General features: G+C 41.2%; 1 protein-coding gene across 4 annotated transcripts in view; it reads left to right on the plus strand.

The window, feature by feature from the left end:
• The window catches only part of LOC141128171 (CYFIP-related Rac1 interactor A-like), a 96,090-nt gene extending 70,222 nt beyond the window's left edge, over positions 1-25,868 (plus strand). For all 4 annotated transcript variants that reach the window (XM_073615289.1, XM_073615288.1, XM_073615290.1 and 1 more), the window contains 9 exons: positions 5,061-5,182; positions 11,425-11,530; positions 11,778-11,914; positions 13,972-14,049; positions 14,454-14,570; positions 15,163-15,242; positions 20,988-21,114; positions 23,228-23,298; positions 23,387-25,868. In XM_073615289.1, coding sequence (XP_073471390.1) covers positions 5,061-5,182; positions 11,425-11,530; positions 11,778-11,914; positions 13,972-14,049; positions 14,454-14,570; positions 15,163-15,242; positions 20,988-21,114; positions 23,228-23,298; positions 23,387-23,450 — 902 coding nt within the window. In that variant the 3' untranslated portion in view covers positions 23,451-25,868. The remainder of the gene's footprint in view (positions 1-5,060; positions 5,183-11,424; positions 11,531-11,777; positions 11,915-13,971; positions 14,050-14,453; positions 14,571-15,162; positions 15,243-20,987; positions 21,115-23,227; positions 23,299-23,386) is intronic.
• The last annotated feature ends 518 nt before the right edge of the window (positions 25,869-26,386 follow it).

The following is a 26,386-nucleotide window of genomic DNA, read 5'->3' on the forward strand; positions in this document are numbered from 1 at the left end:
TAAATTTTTTAAAAATCTGAGCCTTTAGAAACGCTTTAAGCTTTCCCATGGTTTTAACTATATGCTTAAATTGGTATTAAATATGGCTTTAAGAAGTGTCTTAAAACAATAAACATAGCACAGGCTAATCTTTTACTGTCCTCGTTTGTATCTGTGTACTTGGTGTACTTCTATTCTATGTGCTTACAGTATGTAGTAACACCCAATATGCTATTGTACCTGCCTATTATCCTCAGCGTAAACAACTGTGCATTCTTTTTCAGCAAACAGGTGAAAATGCATTAACAACATGCAATATTTTTACCTTGTTTAAATAACCCCCATTTTTTATTGGAAGAAAAGAACTTAGTGGCAAGCTATGTGTACAGAATCTTTAATAACTTATGTATATGGACACAGTGAACCCTTTATAGAGCTAGCTGTTAACATACATTGCCTCTGTACCCTGGGTTTGTTTTTTGTTTTTTTAAAGCAAATCCCTGTATACTGTACAGTGCCTTGAAAAAGTATTCATACCCTTTAAAATATTCCACATTTTATCATGTCATTACCAAAAATGTAAATGTATTTTATTTGGATTTTATGTGATAGACCAGGGATATGCAATTAGCGGACCTCCAGCTGTTGCAAAACTACAAGTTCCATCATGCCTCTGCCTCTGGGTGTCATGCTTGTGGCTGTCAGAATCTTGCTATGCCTCATGGGACTTGTAGTTCTGCAACAGCTGGAGGTCCGCTAATTGCATATCCCTGTGATAGACCAAAACAAAGTGGCACATAATTGTGAAGTGGAAGGAAAATGATAAATGGTTTTCAATATTTTTTACAAATAAATATCTGAAAAGTGTGACGTACATTTGTATTCAGCCCCCTTTACTCTGATACCGCTAACTAAAATCTAGTGGAACCAATTTCCTTCAGAAGTTCCATAATTAGTAAATAGAGTCCAACTGTGTGTAATTTATTCTCAGCATAAATACAGCTGTTCTGTGAAGCCCTCAGAGCTTTTGCTAGAGAACCTTAGTGAACAAACAGCATTATGAAAGCCAAGGAACACAACAGACAGGTCAGGGATAAAGTTGTGAAGAAGTTTAAAGCAGGGTTATGTTATAAAAAATATCCCAAGCTTTGGACATCTCACGGAGGACTGTTCAATCCATCATCGGAAAATGGAAAGAGTATGGCACAACTTCAAACTTACCAAGACATGGCCGTCCACCTAAACAGACAGGCTGGGCAAGGAGAGAATTAATCAGAGAAGCAGCCAAGAGGCCCATGGTGACTCTGGAGGAGCTACAGAGATCCACAGTTAAGGTGGGAGAATCTGTCCATAGGACAACTATTAGTGGTTCACTCCACAAATCTGGTCTTTATGGAAGAGTGGCAAGAAGAAAGCCATTTTAGAAAGAAAGCCATTAAAAAGTTTTGTTTGCAATTTGCGAGAAGTCATGTGGAGGACACCGCAAACATGTGGAAGAAGGTGTTCTGGTCAGATGAGACCAAAATTGAACTCTTTGGCCTAAAAGCAAAACACTTTGTGTGGTGGATCACTAACTCTGCACATCACCATGAACACACCATCCCCACGGTGAAACATGGTGGTGGCAGCATCATGTTGTGGGGATGCTTTTCTTCAACATGGACAGGGAAGCTGGTCAGAGTTGATGGGAAGATGGATGGAGCCAAATACAGGGCAATCTTAGAAGAAAACCTGTTATACCCCAATACACACGATCAGAAATTCAGTCAGAAAAAACTTGGATGGTTTTTCCGACGGAATTCCGCTCAAGCTTGCCTTGCTTACACACGGTCACACAAAGGTTCTCTGAACTTTCGACCGTCAAGAACGCGGTGATGTACGACACTACGACGAGCCGAGAAAATGAAGTTTAATGCTTCCGAGCATGCGTTGAATTGTTTCCGAGCATGCGTGATTTTCTGCGCGTTTGAATTGCATACAGACTAACGCATTTTCGGATAGGAACTTTTTCCGACCAAAAAATAGAGGACCTGCTCTCAATCTTTTTGCTGGCTGGAATTCTGTCAGCAAAAGTCCGATGGAGCATACACACGGTCGGAATTTCTCACCAAAAGCTCACATCTGACTTTTGCTGGCGGAGTTTCTGATCGTGTGTACGGGGCATTGGAGTCCGCAAAAGACTTGAGACTGGGGCAGAGGTTCCCCTTTCAGCAGGATAACGACCCTAAACATACAGCCAGAGCTACAATGGAATGGTTCAGATCAAAGCATATTCATGTGTTAGAATGGCCCAGTCAAAGTCCAGACCTAAATCCAATTGAGAATCTGTAACAAGACTTGAAAATTGCTGTTCAGACGCTCTCCATCCAATCTGACAGATTGCAAGAAGAATGGGCAAACATTTCACTCTGTAGATGTGCAAAGCAGGTAGAGACATACCCCAAAAAAGACTTGCAGCTGTAAAGGTTCTACAAAGTATTGACTCAGGGGGGCTGAATACAAATGCACCCCACACTTTTCACATATGCAGTATATCACAAAAGTAAATACACCCCTCACATTTATGTAAATATTTTATTCTATCTTTTCATGTGACAACACTGAAGAAATGACACTTTGCTACAATGTAAAGTAGCGAGTGTACAGCTTGTATACTCAGTTTCCCCAAAAATAAGACCTAGCGTGATTGTCTGTGATGGCTGCAATATAAGCCCTACCCCCCAAATAAGCCCTACTCTGTTTCCCCAAAAATAAGCCCTACCCTGAAAATAAGACCTACAAGGACTTTAACTAGGGCTTATTTGGGGGTGTAGGGCTTATATTGCAGCCACCACCGACAATCACACTAGGTCTTATTTTCGGGGAAACAGGGTAACAGTGTAAATTTGCTGTCCCCTCAGAAATAACTCAACACAGCCATTAATGTCTAAACTGCTGGCAACAAAAGTGAGTACACCCCTAAGTGAAATTGGGCCCAAAGTGTCAATATTTTGTGTGGCCACCATTATTTTCCAGTACTGCCTTAACCCTCTTGGGCATGGAGTTCACCAGAGCTTCACAGGTTGCCACTGGGGTCCTCTTCCACTACTCCATGACGAAATCACTGAGCTGGTGGATGTTAGAGACCTTGCACTCCTCCGCCTTCCATTTGAGGATGCCCCACAGATGCTCATTAGAGTTTAGGTCTGGAGACATGCTTAGCCAGTCCATTGCCTTTACCCTCAGCTTCTTTAGCAAGGCAGAGGTTGTCTTAGAGGTGTGTTTGGGGGTCATTATCATGTTGGAATACTGCCCTGCGGCCCAGTCTCCAAGGAAAGGGGATCATGCTTTGCTTCAGTATGTCGACGGCACTCATGCAGCCCCAGACCATGACACTCCCACCACCATGCTTGACTGTAGGCAAGACACACTTGTCTTTGTACTCCTCACCTGGTTGACGCCACACACACTTGACACCATCTGAACCAAATAAGTTTATATTGGTATCATCAGACTACAGGACATGGTTCCAGTAATCCATGTCCTTAGTCTGCTTGTCTTCAGCAAACTGTTTGCAGACTTTCTTGTGCAACATCTTTAGAAGAGGCTTCCTTCTGGGACGACAGCCATGCACACCAATTTGATGCAGTGTGCGGCATATGGTCTGAGCACTGATAGGCTGACCCCCCACACCTTCAACCTCTGCAGCAATGGTGGCAGCACTGATACGTCTATTTCCCAAAGACAATCTCTGGATATGACGCTGAGCACGTGCACTCAACTTCTTTGGTTGACCATGGCGAGGCCTGTTCTGAGTGGAACCTGTCCTGTTAAACTGCTGTTTGGTCTTGGTCACCATGCTGCAGCTCAGTTTCAGGGTCTTGGCAATCTTCCTATAGCCTAGGCCAGTGATGGTGAACCTTGGCACCCCAGATGTTTTGGAACTATATTTCCCATGATGCTCAACTGCACTGCAGAGTGCATGAGCATCATGGGAAATGTAGTTCCAAAACATCTGGGGTGCCAAGGTTCGCCATCACTGGCCTAGGCCATCTTTATGTTGAGCAACAATTCTTTTTTTCAGATCCTCAGGGAGTTCTTTGCCATGAGGTGCCATGTTGAACTTCCAGCGACCAGTATGAGAGGGTGAGAGCAATAACACCAAATTTAACACACCTGCTCCCCAATCACACCTGAGACCTTGTAACACTAATGAGTCACATGACATTGGGGAGAGAAAATGGCTAATTGTGCCCAATTTGGTCATTTTCACGTAGGGGTGTACTCACTTTTGTTGCCAGCGGCTTAGACATTAATGGTTGCGTGGTGACTTATTTTGAGGGGACAGCAAATTTACACTGTTATACAAGCTGTACACTCACTACTTTACATTGTAGCATAGTATCATTTCTTCAGTGCTGTCATATGAAAATGTATAATAAAATATTTACAAAAATGTGAGGGGTGTACTCACTTTTGTGGGATACTGTATATTTGTAAAAAATTTGGAAAACCATTTATCATTTTCCTTCCACTTCACAATTATGTTCCACTTTGTGTTGGTCTATCACATAAAATCCCTATTAAATACATTTACATTTTTGGTTGTAACATGACAAAATGTGGAAAATTTCAAGTGGTATGAATAATTTTTCAAGGCACTATAGATTTGATGAATCTATATACACTCTCTTCTCATTATCGTTGCTTGATGCACTGTTTCCTTCATTTCGGAGCCTTGGCTAGAGGTCCTGACACTGCTTGAGTCAATCCTAGAGGCAGTACATCTGCCTAAGAGGCAAAAACCCTGGGAGAAAAAGAGATGACTTTGTAGACAAAATCACCCTCATGGAGAAAATCTCATTTTCATAGAGATTTTGTTTAGTTCTGTGGACCCACATTGAATATATCTTAGTATTCTTATTGTATGTCTGCTGTTTTGTTGGTGTACGCACAGCTGTTATAGCAATCACTTACTGCATTCAGTGTTCCTCTTAGTAAAAAATCAACATATTGTACTTTCAACTGAATGGGTTGTGCTATGCTTTCTAGCTCTGTTGTCAAAGGCACATTCACTCTCTTATTATGTTTGGGAATTATAGATGCACAGCCCACGGAGGCAGAAACAGTAGTGTGGAATCAAGTCAACTCTGTCCTAGAAGAAGCCCAGAGTATCCTGGCTGAACTGCAATCATACCAGGGTGCTGGGCAGGAAATAAGACAGGTGAGCTATGTCCTGCACAGCTGACACTTATTACCACTTCAATACCCTGCACTTTTACCCCCTTCCTGCCCAGGCCAATTTTCAGCTTTCAGCACTGTCGTACTTTGAATGACAATTACCTGGTCATGCTACACTGTACCCAGATTACATTTTATTCACAAAAATATATCTTTCTTTTGGTGGTATTAAATAAACAAAAAAAGACTGAACAATTTGAAAAACAAACATTTTTCTTCATTTCTGTTATAAATTTTTGCAAATAAATAATTGCTCTTCAAAAATGTAGCCTAAAATGTATTCTGTTACATTTCTTTGGTGAAAATAACCCAAATCAGTGTATATTATTTAGTCTGTAGGAAATTTATAGAGTTCACAAACTATGGTATGTATCTGAAAAAATGACTTTTACTCTGAGGGTACCGGGGATCATTTATACCGGAGAGTAACAATCCTTTTTGTCATACATACCATGTAACTTATTGTTTTCTGTTTTTGTTTTCGATGTTTTGTATACTTTTAAGTATTTTCTCATGTCCTTTTAATATCGGTCATTATATGATCAAATGTTTTTATGTACATTCAAAATATACCTTTTTTGACTATATATGTGTCTGTTGCCTACAAAGTCCCAATGAAGAGGGATTTCTTTTTCTTAACAAAATGATAACAAACACACAGAATCCGAAAGATCCGAAATAAAAAATGCTTTATTTTCGTATCCATTATATTTTCGTATTATTGCGACAACAGTTCGATATAGATAGATAAAAGATTCCACATGACGGTGACAATAGCATTCTGTGTCTATCAAACCTGCGGTCGAATGTGCCTAACCTAACTCTATTAGTCCAAGATTATTCAACATAGAGAGAAAAGATTCGACATTATAGAGACATTAGTAAAAGAGCTGTTAGTGGTCGCTGCTGGAATGGGTGGGGGAAGTAAAATGATGATGATGATGAATGTTATTGGCTGATTGTAACCAAAGAGGAGGAGTAGTAAAATAGCTAGAACGTAAAGTGTCTGTTAAGGCATATATATATATATATATATATATATATATATATATATAATATATATATGTCTATGCCAGCCCCTCTATTAGAGGCTGGCATAGATTCAGGGTTTTTTTTTACAGTTTAGAGGGGGGCAGATTACATAGCACAAGCACTGTGTTATGTAATCTGCTTTTAGGGACCAGAATCTCTCTCTCTCTCTCTATCTATCTATCTATCTATCTATCTATCTATCTATCTATCTATCTATCTATATATATATATATATATATTTTTTTTTTTTTTTGGGGTTAACAAACACTTTAAGTACACACGTACAGCCAACTTACTTTCACATACGATTAATACCGTTCGACATGAAGATACGACGAAGCAGCTAAAACATACGATCGCCACGAGCGGACATTTACGGTCAAATGCTCCGCCCATAGGCTATAGAAGAATTCTAATGTTGTTTGACTAGTAATTTAATAATAATTATAATTATTACTAGTCAAACAACATTAGAATTCTACTGTAGCATGTGGGCGGAGAATTTGACCGGAAATGTATGACTGCAGCGTCGTATAGTTTAGCTGCTTCGTCTAATCTTCTTAGAACATCCGACAGACACCATAAGCCTTCAATTGACAGATTCGACCATAATCAGTTTGGATTTTCATACGAATGCATTTTTTAACTAAACAAAATAAATAAAAACTAATTTTGCGAGTAACTAAATACATTTTTTTTAACCAAAATTCTGATATTTCAGTATGCACATGTCTATTGGGCAAAAGGGAAAATAAGAGAAGGTGGGGGATCATAGGAAGAAGCATTTTGTTAGAAGGTAATGGAGATGTGAAAGGAGCGGTTACAGTAATAACAGGGAGAGTAGGGGACACCACCACACTGGATCAGCAGTCCCCCCACCTTGAATTGGCGGTGACGAGGGGCCTAGAGGAAGGACTTAGGTGAGCTAATCTGCCATCAGAAGGTAAGGAGGAAAAATGCTTAGTACAGTGGGTTAGAGATGGGTATGAAGGAAATTTAGTGAACAAAATCGTTTTATCCTTGAGTGGGGCTTTAAGCTACAGCTATACTTCTGCTCATTTACTTTGCTCAGACGTTCGTAAATCTCCCCAGTGTTTATTTAATAATTCTTACATTGTGCTTTGCTGTTTAAAATATATTTTTGTACCTGTGCTGAATGCCAGATCCACCCATTGGCATTTGACTTTGGCTTGTGTGTGTTTTCATAACCTCCATCTTTGCCACATCAACAATGTACTGGTGCACAGTGTGAGAAATCAATGCTGATGACCTATAAAGTTAACGTCTGTTTCTTCTCTGTGCGTGTTTGTGGTCCACCTCTGTACACTTTTTAAAACATATACGTTTATTGAAATCTTATCAGTACATTTTTGCTAAAGCTTAGGAGACAGTTAAAGAATAAATCTAATCTAAGCTGTTTACTCATTTTCCTTGGCTTCAGCAAGGTTCAGTTTGATTGCTTGGTGGCTTGTTGAATCTCTCAGCTACCTAATGAGGAGATCTCATACTAGAGATTTTGTTACCTGGCTCCTTACGTTTTGTATTTCTGTGAAGGGACCAGTGTCAACACTACTCAAAGTAATACTCAAAGCAAAATAGTGATATGTTTCTCCAAAGAGACTCTGCTACTTTAAGAATACTTAAAGCTGAAGTACCAAATAATTGCAGCCTCTTTCAGTAATCTCTGCTTTGCCAGAATGCGGGGCCATTCTGATCAGTCAAAGCTCAGACACTTCTAGGTAGTGTTGGATCTGGCTACTAAGCTATGCCCCTAACATTTCTATTGGCTCATTACTATGAGGAACTACCTCACTGGCCAATGGGCATGTGTGTGGGAGGTTGAGAATACTTTGGCAGCATTGCAGCCTTGCCTGGTCAGAATAGCCTAACATTCAGTCAAAGTAAAATACAATGAAAGCTGTACTCGCCTCGGTGTGCCTGCACATAATACCTTTCAGCAGAGTGACAGAGTCTCTATTATATGCCCAAAGACCACTCAAAATTGAATATTACCTGAGGATTGCAGTAGGTCTATGGTGTGTATAACCCCAGAAAGAGTTGATGGCTTTGTGCTGTTTGGTAGTTTCTCTCTAGTTCTATTTCTTTCTTTTCATACTGAACATCTTTATGACTCTTTGGTGGAGTTAAAGGGTACATATAATGCCCAAGCCAACCAACAGTTTTAAACAAGAGGGATAAAAGTGCTCTACCTCCACCACCCATATATCAGGTTTCATCCGCATGGGATACCAGTGCTTGCTCGGGCTCCTGTCAGCCTCTCAATCCTCCAACCAGAAGGAAAAAAAATAACACTTTTATTAGACAGACGTATGGCGATACGTCTGCCATCCGTCTTGGCGGATTGGATCGGATGAGATCTGGTGAAAACGGACATGCTGTCCGTTTTAGTTCGATCTCCCCGTAGAGATCAGCGGGGCTCTGACAGGCCCCTCCTCGCTCAGTGAGCAGAGACGGACATGTCATCCACAGGCTCAGCAGGGAGCTCAACAGAGCGATCTCCCTCTGAGCTGGCGGACTCCGCTGAGCATATCTGCACCGTGTGAAATGGGTCTTGTTCTCCGGCTTACATGCAAGGCATTGCAGAGGTTCTAACATGTTTCGGCCAGTATGGTCTTACTCATAGCAACCACTTTCACCACCAATAAAAAATAATATAAATATTGCTACCGTAATGAAAGCACCACAAAACAAATGAACATTTAAAACAGCAAAATAGGCAAAAAAAAATATTGGATAACAAAAAAACAATAGTTTAAGGCTACTGTTTGTGTGACGGAGCTTTGCTTTAAGTGGATTTCCACCCCAAAAAAAATGTCATTAATGTACATGAAATAAATAAAAAAAAAACATTTGGAGAAAAAATTTTTTTTACTTACCCTTTTATACCTGTTGCTATGTGAGCCCTTGAAATCTGCCTCCTTCATCACCTCGGCTGCTGACGTCACTTCTCTCGGTGCCTCCGCTCACTAGTGCTCCTGGGAGATGTGTGTCATCATTTCCCAGGAGTCAGTGGGCTGCGCTGAGGGCTAGGTTGCCATAACAATGGGGTGGGCACTTCCGACGCCCATTGTTATGGCAACCTGTATACTTTACAGAGCTGCTATGGCACATTACTGCGCATGCGTGAGAACGGGGCGGTGCATGCTGGTCCAGCAACAGCACCGTATCCCGGAACAGGATGCTTGTGGGCTTCACATGCCCACAAGCAAAATGAGAATGTACAGAACAACAAGATCAAACTTATTAAAACAGATGAAACCGGACATCAGGGGAGAATTAAAACAAAAGACGTGAGTGCTAAAACACCTTTTTAAATGCTTGTAAAAGGTTTAAAAAATATATATATATAGTTTGTAGTTGGAGCTCTGCTTTAACCTCTGACTTGTTAGAAGAAACACTTATGCCGCGTACACACGAACAAACTTTACGGCAGACTTTGTCCTGCGGACTTTTCTACTGACTTTTCGACAGACTTTCCGAATGAACAGACTTGCCTACACACGATCAACCAAAGTCCGACGGATTCGTACGTGATAACGTACAACCGGGCTAAAACAAGGAAGTTCATAGCCAGTAGCCAATAGCTGCCCTAGCTTCGTTTTTTGCCCGTTGGACTAGCATACAGATGAGCGGACTTTTCGATCGGACTCGAGTCCGTCGGACAGATTTGAAACATGTTTCATTTCTAGGTCCGTCAAACTTTTGAGATAAAAAAGTCCGCTGGAGCCCACACACGATCGAATTGTCCGACGGACTCAGGTTATCAAGTATGCAGTAAAGTCCGGTCGTGTGTACGCGGCATTAGAGTACATTCACATCAGATACGGTAAGGCGATCCCAAAGGACTGCGCCACATACCAGCCGGTTCATCGTAACGCAGTGGATGTTGTCAACGAGCCCTTAGTAAGAAAGGAGATTTCCTAGCTACAATCAAGGTGTACTTTTACCTAAACCCCTGCTGCCCGCCCCCCCCCCCCCCCACTTGAATGGGATGATATACACTATATTACCAAAAGTATTGGGACACCTGTCTTTACACACAAATGAACAGTTATAACAGCTTCAACTCTTTTGGGAAGGCTGTCCACAAGGTTTAGGAGTGTCTATGGGGAATGTTTGACCATTCTTCCAGAAGCGCATTTGTGAGGACAGGCAATGATGTGGATACGGCTCGCAGTCTCTGCTCTAATTCATCCCAAAGGTGTTCTATTGGGTTGTGGTCAGGAGTCTGTGCAGGACAGTCAAGTTCCCCCACCCCAAACTCCCTCATCCATGTCTTTATGGACCTTGCTTTGTGCACAGGTCCAAATCATTTGGTGGGGGGGAGATTATGGTGTGGGGTTGTTTTTCAGGGGTTGGGTTTGGCCCATTAATTCCAGTGAAGGAAACTTTTAAGTGGTCAGCATATCGAGACATTTTGAACAATTTTATGCTCCCTATTTTGTGGGAACAGTTTGGGGATGGAACTAAGGGGCCAAGCCCAACCCCTGAAAAAAAACAACCCTACGCCATAATCCCCCCTCCCCCAAATTATTTGCACCAGTGTGCAAAGCAAGGTCCATAAAGAAATGGATGAGCGAGTTTGGGGTGGAGGAACTTGACTGGCCTGCACAAAGTCTTGACCTCAAACCGATAGAACATCTTTGGGATGAATTAGAGTGGAGACTGAGAGCCAGGCCTTCTCATTCACATCAGTGCCTGACCTCACAAATTTGCTATAGAGACATTCTTAAACCTTGTGGACAGTCTTCTCAGAAGAGTTGAAGCTATTATAGCTGCAAAGGGTGGGCCAACTCAATATTGAATCGTATGGACTAAGACTGTGATGGCATTAAAGTTCATTTTCATGTAAAGGCAGGTGTCCCAATACTTTTGGTAATATAGTGTATATTGATACTGGAATTCTTGGTATATAGTTCCATTACTGTCAGCTCTGCGAATGAAGTAAATAAGCAGCTGGGACGAAGTAGTTAGTGTAGTTTAGTTTAGGGGAATGCAGTAAGTGGGTCAGATTTATGAGAAGCTCAGTTTTGGAAGCTCCAGAAGCTCAGGTTTACAAATTCCATTGTGGCTGAAATTAACAAATGGCTTATTTTTTTAGACATGGTATTCTTGTCTCATACATACAGACACAGATAAGTACAAATGTAGTATTTCCCATTGTTTTTCCAGGCAATACAGAACCCATTGGATTTACATCTACAGGAAGAGGCATGGCGCTCTGTGTGTCCTCTAGTAGCCAAACTTAAACGCTTCTATGAATTCTCTCTACGACTTGGTAATTTTAGATTATGATTTTCTTCAGACTCTTCACAATTTCATGTTTATTATTTTTTTGTAGTGTAACTACTATGCTTGGCATCTTAAGTCATTGTGCTACAATGCAAAGGATTAATGTGTCATGTACTTTGTACTAAATGATATGACTCTAATATTGACTAATCTCTTATAAAATCCCATAAGAATATATCGGCCTGATGTCTGTGGTTTACCAACTCTCTACTGGCAATATTTGTTGTCCATAGAAAATGCACTGCACAGCCTGCTGGAAGCACTTACATCACCTCCGTATGCTCCAACACAACACCTGGAAAGAGAGCAGGCCCTGGCCAAACAGTTTGCTGAGATCCTGCATTTTACCCTTAGCTTTGATGAGCTCAAGGTATGAGATCAGTGGAAGGCATCCCCCATTATGCAATGTATTCAGAAATGTTTTTTTAAGGCATTCCACACCATTTTAGAAACATTACATTATTCCTTTAGTCACTAAATGATAGCTAAATTAGTAGGTTAGTTGGATTGTAACCTAGTGAAGGTGATGAATATTAAAAGGGCATTAGAATATAAACTCCTTTCAGGGGCTCAGCTACAGAAATGGTTGTTTATATTGTCTAAGGAACTGCATAGTATGCCAGTGTTATTAATACAGGACATCATAATATTAATAATATTAATAATAATATATTTTTATATTGGGTATACAGAAAAGTGTAGCGCTAAAATAAAAAATCATAAGAAGAAAAATTGTGCGGTATGAAAAGTGAAACAATACAATATGTATATGATAACTACTGGTGCATCTTCAAAAGTCCAAATAAAACACCATCATGTATAAGTGATATGAGTCCCATATATATGAAAAACATCATATGAAGATCGTGACAGTGAACAGATGAAATCCTGAAGTGAAGAAAACACCACCACCAACAATAGGGAGGCTTACCGGAACGTTTGAACCCAAAGGAACATGAAAGGACTGGTATGTCTCTCGGAAGTGGTGCCCCAAATGCATACGCAACAGTTGCGTATGCATTTGGGGCACCACTTCCGAGAGACATACCAGTCCATCGATGGTCGCAGGTTCCTTTTGCAACTTCTACAGAACTCCATATTTCCATTGGCTGTTTTACTACACAAGTTTGTTTGACCCATCAAACGTATGTTCCTTTGGGTTCAAACATTCCGGTAAGCCTCCCTATTGTTGGTGGTGGTGTTTTCTTCACTTCAGGATTTCATCTGTTCACTGTCACGATCTTCATATGATGTTTTTCATATATATGGGACTCATATCACTTATAAATGATGTTTTTTTATTTGGACTTTTGAAGATGCACCAGTAGTTATCATATACATATTGTATTGTTTCACTTTTCATACCGCACAATTTTTCTTCTTATGATCTTTTATTTTAGCGCTACACTGTTCTGTTTTCCAATTAGTGCATATATCCTATTTGCTGTGTTAGCTGCTCTCCTTTTTTGGGTAGCGCAGAATTATTTGTTACACCATATATTGGGTATACAACTTCTAAGAGTAAGGAAAAGTCAAATATACGGTTCTATGTATGAACACTCTTTCCAATCCTAACCATGCCAAATAATACAATTAATACAAAGTGGCTTTTGTCCTTACCATGGATCAGGCACCGTTTAGCTAACAGCTGCTATACATGCAGGTAAAAGTTATGTTCTTGTCCCACCCTCTTTTATCATATTTACTATCCATGCCTGGGATGCACAGGAAGCCTCCTGGAGCATTCTGGATTGAAGCACACTATATTTTTCTCTATTTTCACATAATATAAGGAAGTTATACTATGCTGTTGCAATTGGTCTGTCATCAAAAGTAATTTTGCCCACATGCTAAGTTATGGAGTCTTGTTAGTAAACGTTAACGCAAAAAAAGAAATGCAGTACATGGCAGCAATACATACATGTCTCAATGTTTTGGCACTTTAAAGACCCTGCAAGTACAGAAAAATACCTATTGATGTGCCAGAAATACACCTCAGTTCTTGCTGACAACACACAGCATTTTTGTGAACTGAGTAGTGTAAGCACTGTCCAGTTGTCTTTTGCTGAACGCATCCCTCTCATTGCCCTAATCTTCATAATTTAGAAAGATAACAGGGGAAAGGTGCACATGACACAGAACAGCTCTATATTTCTGACGTGATCAAGTTATTTCTGCAGTCATACAGCTATAAAAAAAATGCTTTCAGTAATATAAGCTACATACATAGCTTAAATAGTATATTTAAAGGTAAGATATTTTAAGAATAGTTAATAAATTGATAAGGACAGATATATAGTTATGGTATCCACCTAAGTAAAAAGCTGAAATGGGCAAAGACCATTTTAAATATAATGGACAGATAAATCACAAAAGACTTTTGTTTACCAGATGACAATAATTTTTTTCTACATCTGTTTTTTTCAGATGACAAATCCAGCAATACAAAATGACTTTAGTTATTACAGGCGGACTGTGAGTCGCAATCGACTAAATAACTTCCAGGTAAGGTGTATGATATAATGCTGCTAAAGAATTTCTTCAGCCAAGTTAACGTCCTTGTATAAAGCCTATATATTGGGCAGCCCAGTGGCTAAGTGGTTAGCACTTCTGCCTTCTCTCTAACAGCGCTAGGGTTGTTGATTTGCATCCCAACTACGACACTACCTGCCTCGAGTCTGCATGTTCTCCCTGTGCCTGCGTGGGTTTCCTCCTACAGTCCAAAGACATGCTGGTAGGTTAATTGGCTACTGTCTAAATTGGTCCTAGTATGAATATGAGTTAGGGACCTTAGATTGTAAGCTCCTTGAGAGCATGGACTGATGTGAATGTATAATATATGTAAAGTGCTGCATAAATTGACGATGCTATATAGGTACCTGTAATATTATTCTTTCTCTATACTTCAGGTGGATGCAGAGTGTGATGTAAACAATGAAATGGCCAATCGCATGTCTTTGTTCTATGCTGATGCTACACCAATGCTGAAAACGCTGAGCAATGCAACTACCAAGTTTGTCTCGGAGGTGAGAATAAGCGATAGAAAAGGAAACAATGCCAGTGCAAAAGGCCATAGAGAATTCTCCTGTATATACTGTTATGCCCCCAAAACCGTGGATTTTTGTTTGAAGGATGTTGGCTCCAACTTGTCTTGTATACACACGGTCACACAAATGTTGGCCAACAATTAAGAACGTTGTGATGTACAAGACGCATGTGATATCTCCATTACGAACAAGATGGAGCACTTCCGACTCGTACTTGATTCCAAGCATGCGTGGACTTTTGTCCGACGGACTTGTGTACACACGATCGGAAAGTCCGCCAACAAACATTTGTTGGCGGAAAATTTGAGAACCTGCTAGCCAACATTTGTTGGCGGAAAGTCCGACAACAAATGTTCGATGGAGCATACACACAATCGGACTTTCCGTCAACAAGCTCACATCCAACATTTGCTGTCGGAAAATCGGATCGTGTGTACGGAGCATAAGAGTACACCAAGTGGCACCTACAGCAGACTAATTAATTGCATGTCTCTAGTGCACATAATGTACTTGAATGTGTGTGTTGATCTGAATATATTTATGGTAATATGGTTTTTCTGTACCTCTGCAGAACAAGTCTTTGCCAATTGAGGACACAACAGACTGTTTAAGTACTATGGCATGTGTATGCAGGGTTATGCTTGAGAACCCGTAAGTATCCTAAAGCCACTTGAAGCCAACCCACGCCTACTTCCTCTGCCATGTTGATATCTAATTTCACTTATGTACTTCAATTATGATAACATCAGACAGTTGTATGAGCTATGCTATGCTTGTTTGACAATGCTGCATTTCTAGTTTGTCATATTTTTTTTCCTCTATTAGTCCTCCATATGATGTGATAACATATTGTCAGAAATTATTGGATCACATGCTATTAATACTGTATGTGAACTACTAACACGTTCTCTAGGGCAGTGGTCATCAACCCTGTCCTCAGGGCCCACTAACAGGCCAGGTTTTATGTATTACCTTGGGGAGATGCAGACTAGAATACTGCAATCACTGAGCAGCAAATGATATCACCTGTTATTTCAGTTATCTTGCAAACCTGAGCCTGTTAGTGGGCCCTGAGGACACGGTTGATGACCACTGCTCTAGGCTACACAGATCACATGCTATAAAAATGCAAGTGTAGCACTGACCCCCGAAGGAGCTGCTGATTTAAATTGGGTTGTTGCCGTCACCCCTTACCTGTAGTTTCACCACATCAGGAACTTAGAGTCTATATTGGGCCTTGCGCCCACCAATGTATGCACCAGTCACTTAGTTCTTTTTCCAATGCTTTATTACAAGACAACTTGAAAGACGTAGCAGTAAAGAGGTTGAGGGGGAGTTGCAGATACCTTTTTGCAGCAGATCACTTAGACTCTTCAGAATAAAGGACAAAACACAGTTTTTTCTCTGTAAATCTTGTATGGCTGGGTAGATCTCTGCCACAGATCTAGCAACCTGCAAGATGTCTGGACAAGCCTCTCTCACAGGCTTGGCAACCAGCATATGCCTGGATAAGTCTCTCTCACAAACTTAGCAGCCAGACAGTTAGTTACCTTGATTGAATTGTAGAGCAGCTTCTTCTCAGTACCAGAACCTTTAGGCCGACCTGGCGGTTCTGTAAGGGTAGTTTAAGTGTAGGACAGCTTCTTCACAGTACCAGAACCTTTAAGCCAACCCGGCAGTACTGTAAGGATATGTTAGAGATAGGTGCGTCCTCCAAGTTAGTCACCAGGCCCTTCTGAGAGACCAGCCTTCATCCTGGCTCTCACCAGCAAGGGTCCTCCCCTGGATCTCCTCAGCTTGGCTCGGCTTCTTCCATTCAGGCAAGACAGCCTAAGGACCACCTCTGCAGTAGTAGGCCCCAGACAGGCTTCTGGGCCTACTTGCACAGCTGCAGTGACGCAGCCTCCAGCCCGGAGGGCTACGAGGTCAGGACTCTCTAGCACATGGCATCTGTCCCATAAATACTCTCCCCCAGAATGCACAGCAGCAAGAACCTCCCACTGGGCTGTTTCTGAAAGAAGAATATTCATTAAAGTTTCACTAGGTTGTTATTCGCATACTGTCCCATGGTAACAGTGACACCTACTGGCAACAGTGGGAACTGTACAACCAAGTCAATTCCAGAACAGATCCAGTAAACTATATTCATTCAATCTGAGCTGTTTACAGCTCAGCCAAAAACTAAATTTACCTGCGAGCGCCTGGTCAACAGGAGCAGGGCGCTACACAAGAAAAGAAAATATACATTATAATTAGATGCTCCTGAAAGCCACAACTAGTCACAGTGTATATATTTTTCTTACATCTTAAGGGTGTGTGTCAACAAGCTTTGTGCTTGTGTTGATGGCAAAAGTTTAAAATCACTTTGAGACGCCTATTATATCATTCAGCATTAAAGTGTCACTAAACCCACATCATAAAAAAACTATCAATAAATGGTGTATTGCATGCTGTTCATACTCACTCAAGGGATTTGTTTTCCGTATTCTGCTAAAAAACCTGGTTGATCCTGGTGTTCTGTTATCTCCACCTTCCCTTCAAGTCCCCAATTCAGCTAGGGATTTTGCAGAGCAGTGTTGGCAGCTCTGCGCATGCTCAGTTTTTAGTGAGTTTCTATGCTGAGCATTTCCTCCCTATCACATCTGAGCAGCCCATGTGACTCTAGTGTCACACACGTGGATGTATACAGTGCCTTGAAAAAGTATTCATAAACATTGAAATTTTCTACATGTCATGTTACAAAAAAACTTAAATGTATTTTATTGGGATTTTATGTGACAGACCAACACAAAGTGGCACATAATTGTGAAGTGGAAGTAAAATGATAAATGGTTTTCAGAATTTTTTTACAAATAAATATCTAAAAAGTGTGGCGTGCATTTGTATTCAGCCCCCCTGAGTCAATACTTTGTAGAACCACCTTTTGCTGCAATTACAGCTGCAAGTATTTTTGGGTATGTCTCTACCAGGGGTCCATGCATTGAGGGCGCACGGGTGCCGCCCCCTCTATCCTCACCACCCCCTATATGGTTAATGGATAGATTCATGCATTGCATGAATCTATCTATGGCCGCCGATGCCACCCCGTATTTAGGCATCCGGACCCTTTTTGGACACCGGGCACCTGATTTACAGTGGCGGGGGTGTTTTCCTGAAGCACCTGATTAGAGCCATAGCCTCTAATAGGCTTCAAAATAGGGTGGACTTGGAGCGCAAAGCATTGCATTCGGAGTCCCCCCAGATGTGTTAGAAAAGCAAATTAATATTTGCTTTTCTAACACTGAATCGCCTCTCCGCCAATCAGGAAGTGCGGGTCTGTTACCCATTTCTCGATTGGCTGAAAGGTTAGGCGATCCTAATGGATGCCTAGGAGGAGGGGAGGAAACGGATGGGAGAAGCCACTGTGATCTCAGAAGGGAAGAGGACACGGAAGATGCTGCAAGATGCCTGCCGCAGCCTGTCCCTCTGCCCGATGATCCCCAATGTGCCTGCCAATTGGGTAACTGCCGGTGGACCGGCAAACAGCATGGGGGGTGGGTTTGAGGTGCTGTGGGAGGGGTGGTTGTTTGCCGGCCCCCAAATAAAAAAACACCAGCCACCACTGGTCTCTACCAGCTTTGCATAACTAGAGAGTGACATTTTTGCCCATTCTTCTTTGCAAAATAGCTCAAGTTCTGTCAGATTGGATGGAGAGCATCTGTGAACAGCAATTTTCAAGTCTTGCCACAGATTCTCAATTGGATTTAGGTCTGGACTTTGATTGGGCCATTCTAACACATGAATATGCTTTGATCTAAACCATTCCATTGTAGCTCTGGTTGTATGTTTAGGGCTGTTGTCCTGCTGGAAGCTCCGCCCCGTCTCAAGTCTTTTGCAGACACTAACAGGTTTTCTTCTAAGATTACCCTGTATTTGGCTCCATCCATCTTCCCATCAACTCTGACCAGCTTCCCTGTTCCCGCTGAAGAAAAGCATCCCCACAACATGATGCTGCCACCACCATGTTTCATGGTGGGGATGGTGTGTTCATGGTGATGCAGTGGCGTACCTATGGGGTCGCCCCGGGTTCCACTCATTCGGGGGGGTGTCAGGCCAGCTATTAGGGACGGGACAAGGTGGGGCGGGTGCCCTGTAGCTGCAGCTGGCTCTCTATATTCGTGCGAGTCAGCAGCGGCTGCTCTGTGTTATTCAGCTCACAGTCGGGCTCTTTACTGCCACCTCTGGCTTCTTCCTGCATGTGCACCCCTCGTGTGTACTGGCAGTACTATATTTTGGATTGCACCTCCTTTCATGTCTCACAGGGACATGTAGAAACAGGACCTGGGACTAGGAAGACTACCTTACATGTGGGGGCTGTGAATACAAGTGAAGGGAGAAGGCTGTTTGTGTACGGGGGGGGGGGCAGCTGAGTGTGTACAGGTGTGTGTGTGTGGGGGCAGCTGAGTGTGTACAGGTGTGTGTTTGTGTGTGGGCAGCTGAGTGTGTACAGGTGTGTGTGTGTGTGGGCAGCTGAGTGTGTACAGGTGTGTGTGTGTGGGGGCAGCTGAGTGTGTACAGGTGTGTGTGTGTGTGTGTGTGTGTGTGTGTGTGTGTGTGGGCAGCTGAGTGTGTACAGGTGTGTGTGTGTGTGGGGGGGGGCAGCTGAGTGTCTACGGGTGTCTTGGTGGGCTGAGTGCGTAGAAGTTTGAGGGGGGGCTGAGTGCCTTGGTTATGCAGCAGGACAATGATCCAAAACACAACAGCACGTCCACCTCCAAATGGTTCAAGCAAAGCAAAATTTAGGTTTTGGAGTGGCCTAGTCAAAGCCTGGACTTAAATCCAATTGAGATGCTGTATCATTACCTTACACAGGCCATTCATGCTGGAAAACCCACCAATGTGGCTGAATTAAAACAATTCTGCAAGGAAGAGTGGGCCAAAATTGCTCCACAGCAATATGAAAGACTCATTGCCAGTTTTTCGCAAGCGCTTTATTGCAGTTGTTGCCGCCAAGGGTGGCACAATTAGTTATTAGGTTTAGGTTTAGGGGACACATAAAAGCAGGCAGGTTTGGACAGCTTTTTTGCCTTAATAAATGAAACCATTTAAAAAACTGCTTTTTGCATTTACTTGGGTTATCTTTGTGTAATAATAAAATTTGTTTGTCATTTAACCAATTGCCGACCAGCGCACGCCAATATACGTCGGCAGAATTGCACTGGTGGGCAAAAGGGCATACAGGTACGTCCCCTTTAAAAAGCGGTGCTGCGGGCGTGCGTGCGCCTGCCGCAGTCTCTGTGACCGTGGGTCCTGTGGACTCGATGTCCACCGATCGTGTCACGGAGAGGTACGACGGGGAGATGCTTTTGTAAACAAAGCATTTCCCCATTCTGCCTAGTGACCGGACAGAGATCATTGCTCTTTGTTTTCGAGAGCAGTGATCGCTGTCATGTGAGGTGTAGCCCCTCCGCTCCACAGTTAGTGTCACTCCCTAGGACACACTTAACCCCTTCACCGCCGTGGTTAACCCCTTCACTGCCAATGTCATTTACATAGCAATCAATGCATTTTTATAGCACTGATCGCTGTATAAATGACAATGGTCCCAAAATAGTGTCAAAAGTTACCCATCTGTCCGCCATAGTGTAGCAGTCCCGATAAAAATCGCAGATTGCCGCCATTACTAATAAAAAAAAAATGTTAAATAAAAATGCCATAAAACTATCCCCTATTTTGTAGACGCTATAAATTTTACGCAAACCAATCAATATACACTTATTTTGATTTTTTTTACCAAAAATATGTGGAAGAATACATATCGGCCTAAACTGAGGAAAAAAATAGTTTTTTTATATATTTTTGGGGGATATTTATTATAACAAAAAGTAAAAAATATTGAGTTTTTTTCAAAATTGTGGCTCTTTTTTTGTTTATAGCGCAAAAAATTAAAACCGCAGAGGCGATCAAATACCACCAAAAGAAAGCTCTATTTGTTGGAAAAAAAGTATATCAATTTTGTTTGGGTACAACATAGCCACGATCGCCCAATTGTCAGTTAAAGCGACGCAGTGCTGAATCGCAAAAAGTGCTCTGGTCAGGAAAGGGGTAAATCCTTCCGGGGCTGAACTGGTTAAGTGTGACAAATATGCAAAAAAAAAAAAAATCAGAAAGGGGGGAAATACTTTTTCACACAACTGTATGTGGAAAATGTCAGAATTGGCTATGAAGTGGCTAATAGGCAAAATAGTCACAAGTCTATTGTGGGTTTGACAATAACAAACTGAAATTTGGCCTCCGGCATCCAGGTTAAAAAGATCCCTGGTCATGAAAGGGTTAAAAAAATAACCATTTATTTCCCATTATTTTACTTACATGTACTGCATATAATGTTCTTTTTTTTCTGCTTCCCTTTCCCAGTGGTTACCGTAGCCGATTCACCAGCAATGAGACTTTGCTGTTCTGTATGCGAGTCATGGTTGGTGTAATTATCTTGTATGATCATGTACATCCTGTTGGAGCATTTGCAAAAACCTCTAAAATTGATGTGAGTATTTTAATGCAAAGCTGTGATATATAAATTTGTAATGTAAAAGTGTCACTGTTACAGTACACTAAAGTGAGGAGTGGTAGATTTTATAAAGCACAATGGTCATTTTGAGTCATAAAATGTCAAGCTATGGCTGAGCTCTCCTAAAATGCTAGTTGTCTGGCCGTCATACTGATCCTCTGGTGCAGCTCTGCATAGAATCCAATTGGCTTCCAGTTTTTTGTTTTTTTTTGTCAAAGCTTAACTGAACAAGCTATTATTATTATTATTCAGGATTTATATAGCGCCAACAGTTTACGCATCGCTTTACAATATAAAAGGGAGACAATACAGTTATAATACAATAAAATACAAGAGGATTAAGAGGGCCCTGCTCAGAGGAGCTTACAATCTAATAGGGTGGGGCAGGTGGTACAAAAGGTTGTAACTGTGGGGAATGAGCTGGTGGAAGTGGTAAGAGATTAGTTGGAGACGTGATAGGCTTTCCTGAAGAGATGAGTTTTCAGGGATCGCCTGAAGGTAGCAAGAGTAGGGGATAGCCGGATATATGGAGGTAGCGAGTTCCAGAGGATGGGAGAGGCTCTGGAGAAATCCTGAAGACGAGCATGGGAGGAGGAGCAGGAGGTCTTGAGAAGACAACCCCGTTGTGTTCTGATTTTACTGCAACTTTTCCTGACCTGAATGCTTATGATCAGTGAAAATATACAGAGCTACTGGGGCAGCATAGAGTCAACTAGCAGTTTCAGGAGGTCAGCAGGAATGGCAGATACTGGGGGGGCGGATTCAGTAAAGCATTTGCATCACTTTCCTGGTGGTATGGCCATTCAAAACTTCTGCTCCAGATTCAAAAGATTGTAGACACTCTTTCCCTTTCTGTCTTTCTCCCTTGTAACATTTATACAGCTGATAGTAATTTTAATTATTTTTTAAATATTTCTCAGTTCATAAAAGCTTCCACTGCTGACTTTTTATGTTCTGGTATCAGGGTTGTCATTCTGGTCCTGGGTTTAATTAAAAAATCACTGGAACATGAATGCAGCCAGAAAAGTATGCAAAAATCTAACATCCAACTGTGCATGCTCCTTCCAGATCAGTGACTTACAGTAAGGGCAGGATCATGATGGCAGCCCTGAATTTTTCTCCAATAAAAAACAATAAAATAAAAAAACTCCAGATTACTAACTAATATTATGTAATAGCAGTGCCAAAGTTAGTTTTTTTTTTTTAAAGGGGTGCAGTCATCACAAAAAAAAAAAAGCGGGAGCCACCATTGCTGACTTGTTTTTTATCGAAGAAAAATTCAGGGCTGCCATGCTGATCCTGCCCTTACTGTAAGTCACTGATCTGGAAGGAGCATGCACAGTTGGATGTTAGATTTTTGCATACTTTTCTGGCTGCATTCATGTTCCAGTGATTTTTTAATTAAACCCAGAACCAGAATGACAACCCTGATCCCAGAACATAAAAAGTCAGCTGTGGAAGCTTTATTATTTCAATATTTAAAGGGAACGTAACTGTATCCGAGCACCACAAACTGGCAACGCTATTTAAATTATTTTTAATATTCAAAGCAAACTCTTCCATCCATTCATCCATGTCTCCATGCTTTGTTTTGTTAAGAAATCACTTTGCAACCCCCCCCCAGAACTTCTAGTTGTGGCCATCTTGGGTAAGGGAAGTTGATTCATGTAGCATTAACTTTTTTGGAACCCATCTGCCCTTAGTTCAAGCATACAGGCAAGAAGGTGTGCTTAGTTGAGAAAAAATTTTTAAAAAATCCATGAAGTCTCCTGGGATGTATGACATCATTTTGTCCTAGACCAGAAACCAGAAAATAACAAAAGAAATGTAAAAAAAAAGTTTTAAAACAAGTAAATATAATATGTCTTCCTATCTATTTACTAATGCTAGCAGCCTTATGAATAAATAGTTGATTGCGAGAGTAGAATTCAATGCCAAACCCTTACAAACAGAAGAAATTACATCATTGTAAATGAACTGGCAACATTATTGAATATCCATTGCATGTGCAGGTAACACACACATATTATAGACAGAACTTGTATGCAGTTCTCTATATACAGTGGATGAGTGCTACCTTTGTTTGCAGATGAAAGGCTGCATCAAGGTACTGAAAGACCAGCCATCAACAAGCACAGAAGGGCTTCTCAATGCTCTCAGGTACTGTATGTTTAAATAGTACCAGCACAGATGGGTTAGTGAAGGCTGCATGTTCAGTAATATCATCTCTTCTCTCCTTTTCTTTCAGATATACAACCCGTCACCTGAACGATGACACCACATCCAAGCAGATCAGAGCTCTTCTACAGTGAGCCATTGTACGTGTGTCCCTTGGACTACCACTGCTTGAAACAAAAGATGGGTCTGTGTCTAAATAAGTGGCAACCTTAGGTCTTCATCTAGGCATCCCTCTGCTGTGCAGAGAGACTGTGTACATCACTGGTCTTGTACTGCTGCCTTATTGTGCTCTGCATTATTTTGCTGCAGAGCATTGGCAAGTCATCCCTGTCCTGACAGGTCTCTTTATCTTGTTGCTGTAGTCAGTGTGGTGCTTATTATTGCTGTCTTTCTCTTTCTTTTTTTATATTTAGTAATGGTTTTACAGTGTTTTTCACCTGTATAATTTTGCTGTGTGCATAGTTGACCTGTATGTTAATGGCCATCAAGCAATGTTGGCATGGCCATTATAGAAAGCCTGTTCTAAGAATAATATATAAGATGTCATTGCTGACCTCTTTTTTTACACAGCAGTCATGCTGATCCAACTGCTTGAATACTTTCTGAATCTAAATATTAAATCCAGAAGCAACCCGACAACCAACATTTTTAGGAGTTCAACAATGGCAACCTACATATGTTTCTCAGGTTTGAGTCTCCTTTTAAAATCACCAGAGGATCCCTTTATAAGATCAATAAGGCTACACAGGGTACCAGATTGCCTCACTATGCAGGGATTTCAAAGCAATATCAAAGCAATTGTAGGGTACCTATAGACTTGAGACTGGACATGGGTTCTCTCTGATGGCCCCAGCCAGTCTCTGTTAAGGGGCAACAATCAACTGTTTGGTTAGAAAGCCTTTACCATCTGCAAATGCTACCCCCACCATACATCTCCAGATAACGCAGTACCAAGAGGTTCTTCTGCACCCTCAATTTTGTATTGAAGTAAACTTGTCAGCTTGGCAGAGCAGACCACTTACGGAACACTCTGTCATACGTCTTAAGCCTCGTACACACGTTTAGATTTTCGGACGATTGAACGTCCGTTTTTTGTGGCATGCTAGTCTCATGTCGAAAGTGAAGAGGTTACTCACAATACGAAAATTTTCGTATTTGACAGAATACAACATCAGAAGTGACGTAACGTGTTGAATAGTTTTGTATGTATTCTTTCGTTTCTGAGCATGCATAGTCTTGCTCTTACGATTTTTTTCGTACAAAAACCGTACTATTGAAATGAAAATTGGACGTTGAGTTCACATCCAACAAAAATGTTATAGTCTGCACATCCAGCTTTTGTCTGACAGAAAAGCAAAATCAGCTGTCGAAAGCACCAAACTAACGATCCGAAAATCAGCAGACAGCTCATCGTACAAATTTTTCCATCTGATTTTCTTATCGTATGTACGGGCCTTTAGAGTATGTGCCTTGAGGAAAGTCAGATTGTACTTTCATATCCAACCAGTTTGTCTGAGGCCAGCTTAAGGCAGTAAATTTTAGCCAATTTTTTTTTTTTTATAAACTTAAAGAGTTCAAAGCTCTGTCAAGCTTTTATTGTAATCGGTGTCCCCAATGGGAAAAAAAGCTCTGTATTTGTTCTGTGGACAAATGTCACTGCGACAGAAAATGATGGAGAATATGATTATAAAATTAAGTAGAGGGGGTTTCTATAAATGAGAACACTGGTTCATTTGAGAACTGTGAAAAATGTGAGTTCTCTTATTTTAAAGATGTTTCCTCCAACTTCCTGAAATGTCTCCAGAACAAAACAACCACAGCAGTTTCACCAATCTGTAGATTATTGTTGATGTACACAGTCTCGTAATGTCAAAATAGCCTCTGTATTCCTCCATTAGGACAGAGTTCTGTGTTTTATCTTCCTTGACCCCCCCAGAGTCCTGTGTATGTTGCAACACTGATACGTTTGATGTATGCGATTCCAAGTTATACGTCCTGTAACTGATCTGTCACTGTATACTGCACATCACCACTGCCAAGTTGGTGAGATACGATGGCCAAGAAATATCTACTCTACAGCTAAATGGGAGTCTTCAACAGCTGGACAAATTTTCCTCAAAGAGCGCTGTCTAAAGAGTTATATATATATATATATATATATATATATATATACACACATACTTACAAGCACACTGTGTCCAGGGCTATTTGTGCAATATCGGATACACAGGTGGGTGACGAGGCTTGTGTTCAAACCTGGAGCAACGATTCAACCAAAAACATAAATATTGCACAATTATCTATTACCAGGTAGCAAAGTAGTTTACGCCAGTCACTGAGCCTGGTATTCCATGAGTATGTGTGGACACTGTATATACAAACGTCATACAATGTAGTGTACTTGTGTCAGAAATGTTACGTTGATATCTGTGCTAAGAGTCCATGCACATGGACACTGCATATGACTCATGAGACCTTTTATCTACAACTGTCACTGCAGTGATTCCTCTGATAAACCTGTCTCAAAAAAACAATAAACTCTGTTCTGGTTAGTGCGTGTCTAAATGAATTACTTCTTATATGAGTCATGAAGAAAAAAGACCAGCAGGAGGCAGAAAGCAACCTATAAATATGTGAAACGGCTTCTGTTTTTCAGCATGTAGACTTCAGTTAAAATTAGTGACAAGCCAGTGCTAGCTTGTTTAAAGGGAATTTCTAGCCAACCCCCAAGGTTACAATACGAGTGTGCAAGCTTGTTTGGATCTATAAACAACTATGAAGTGCAAGGGCCTGGATACAAATAATTGGATAGGAAGGTTCTCATATTAGATCTAAAGTTGATTGTATAGATAGATTTTCACATGTATGGTTAGCTTAAAAGCTATCACGTTCATGTGCACAGTGCAAACCTATGCGTTGGTCATCTAATTGAAAACAATGCACTTAACAGGGGAGATTTACTAAAACTGTTGTACACAGAGTCTGGTGCTGCTGTGCATAGTAACCAATCAGCTTCTAGGATTTATTGTCAAAGCTTAATTGAGGAAGCTGAAGTTAGAAGCTGATTGCT

This window comes from Aquarana catesbeiana, linkage group LG02 (genome assembly GCF_042186555.1).
Source record: "Aquarana catesbeiana isolate 2022-GZ linkage group LG02, ASM4218655v1, whole genome shotgun sequence".
NCBI classification, from domain to species: Eukaryota; Metazoa; Chordata; class Amphibia; order Anura; family Ranidae; genus Aquarana; species Aquarana catesbeiana.